Genomic DNA, 2,525 nt, shown 5'->3' on the forward strand with positions numbered 1-2,525 from the left:
TGTGGTGTATTTCAAAACATTATTTTCTGAGATCTCACTAGATTCAGTACTCAATAAACAGTCTGCCAGGAAAAAGGGGTTTGAGTTTCATAACACATTGTGGCTAATTATGTCTGAGGTCTTTCTAGCGATTCAGTGTCAAGCTGTAAATTGTGTAGGAGTCGCTTAAGGAATCATATACACCGTGATGGATGTGGATGTTTCTGTGTGATCTGTGAATCAACGTGTGCTCTTTCCACAATGCCTGCACTTTTCCTAAACTTCACAAAAGCCATGTCCTAATTCTTTGCGGAAAAACTTATCTTACGTGTTTTCATGTCTTTTTTTTTAAGAGACTGCCAAAAAAAAGGATTTGAGATCATACAGTGGAGGATAACTATAAATATTTTTCTCCAACCTCAATCAAATGGGACCATGGGCAAGGGAAACTGCTCCGGTGTGACCGAGTTCATTCTCCTCGGATTCGCAGAAGCCCCTGAGTTGAGAGTTGCCCTCTTCTCTGTGTTCTTTCTCATCTATGGAGTCACGGTGCTGGGCAACCTGGGCATGATGGCAGTGATTCAGGTCAGCTGTCACCTTCACACTCCCATGTACTTTTTCCTCAGCCACTTATCCTTTGTGGATTTTTGCTACTCCACCGTCATCGTGCCAAAGATGCTAACTAATATCTTAAACGAGGACAAAACCATTTCCTTCCTGGGGTGCAGCGTGCAATTCTACTTGTTTTGTACATGTGTGGTAAGTGAGGTCTTCCTGTTGGCGGTCATGGCCTATGACCGCTTCGTGGCCATCTGGAACCCACTGTTGTACACGGTCACCATGTCCCGGAATCTCTGTGTGGAGGTGGTGTCTTGTTGCTACCTGTGTGGGATGGTGTGTTCTCTGATCCACTTGTGTTTAGCTCTTGAGATCACATCCTACAGATCAAATGTGATTGACCACTTCTTCTGCGATCTGCCTCCTCTCTTGTCCCTTGCTTGCTCTGATGTGACTATGAATGAACTGCTGCTGTACATCGTGGCCACCTTCAATGAGATCACCACCATTGTGATCATCCTCACCTCCTACTTGCTAATTCTCATCACCATCCTGAGGATGCACTCTGCCGAGGGAAGGCGCAAAGCCTTTTCCACCTGTGCCTCCCACCTCACAGCCATCCTTGTCTTCCACGGAACAATCCTTTTCACTTACTGCCGGCCCAGTTCTGGCAACAGTATGGATACTGACAAGGTGGCCACGGTGTTCTACACTGTAGTGATTCCCATGCTCAACCCCCTCATCTATAGCCTCCGGAACAAGGATGTGAAGGAAGCGCTCAGAAAAATGGTGAGCTCCAAAATATTTTCCTAGAAAATATTTTCTTTGCGAGACTCAAGTTCCCACAGGGCAGGCTGGTTGAGCGGTGAATGGGTGGTTGTAGTGTTTGAGTGGAGGGTAGAGCCAGGGGGTAGGTAGTTAAGAGCGATTCTTTTTGATTCACTTACCTTTATGAATCTTCCATTTGCCTCAAAGTTAGGACTGAGTATATTTCAAATTTTAAGCCTACTTCTTTTCTTTTCTTCAATCTATAATCTTTGAAATGGATAGGAGTAATGGATTCCTAAGACATGTTTGGTTTGCTCTATAACCTTCATAAGCTTAATGAAGAACTCTTGAGAATCATGCTCTCTTTCAGTATCTATGATGGAAAATTCATTCCTTTTCAAAATTGAATTCCTGCCATTTTACAATGAAGAACACATCTTTGTCCAACAGTTGATACATAGAGTGCGATTTCCACATGCACACATGTCATTTTTATCTTTTTATTCTTTTTGATACATTTATTGCTTATTTTTTGTTTTCCTTATTATTTGTCTCAGTGTACAGTGTTTTTGGAACTTCAGATAGTATCTCATCTGAAAAAGTGGAGTTAATCTTAATTACTTCACATGGATGTTAGTAAAATTAAATTGCATGTCATGTGCAAAGAGCCTAGAATAATCCCTGGCACATAAATAGTTTTCTGTTTCTCTCTCTTCCTTCCCTTATATTGTCCTAATATTACATATATACTTTTGGTCACATGTGTGCGCGCACACACACACACACACACACACACACAGATTTGCCATCATTGAATAACCCTTACTACAAGTAGCTGCATTTCTGACTTAGGTCACTTGTCACATTTTTGTTGTTTGTTTCCTCAATTTTTGTCTCCATTATAACTCTCCATTTGGATCAAACGCTGTCACTTAAAATTGGAATTCTAAGCTATTTGTAGAAAACATAAATATTTCATTTTCAAGCCAAAATATGGAAAGACCCTAAATGTCAACCAACTGATGAATGCACAAAGAAGATGTGATATATCTATATCTATATCTATATCTGTATCTATATCTATATCTATATCTATCATCTATATCTAGAGAGAGAGAGGAATATTACTGAGCCACCAAAAAGAGTGAAATCTTGCTATTTGCAACAACCTGGATGGAATTAGAGATGATTATGCTGAGTGAAATAAGTCAGTCAAAGGC

General features: G+C 40.6%; 1 protein-coding gene across 1 annotated transcript; it reads left to right on the forward strand.

Annotated features, from left to right (window-relative positions):
* Positions 1 to 414: 414 nt before the first annotated feature.
* On the forward strand, positions 415 to 1,350 carry LOC101080738 (olfactory receptor 5L1-like). Its single transcript, XM_003993270.2, has one exon. The coding sequence runs from the start codon at positions 415 to 417 to the stop codon at positions 1,348 to 1,350; it is 936 nt and encodes a 311-aa protein (XP_003993319.2).
* Positions 1,351 to 2,525: the final 1,175 nt, after the last annotated feature.

The sequence above is a fragment of the Felis catus genome, chromosome D1 (genome assembly GCF_018350175.1).
Source record: "Felis catus isolate Fca126 chromosome D1, F.catus_Fca126_mat1.0, whole genome shotgun sequence".
NCBI lineage: Eukaryota > Metazoa > Chordata > Mammalia > Carnivora > Felidae > Felis > Felis catus.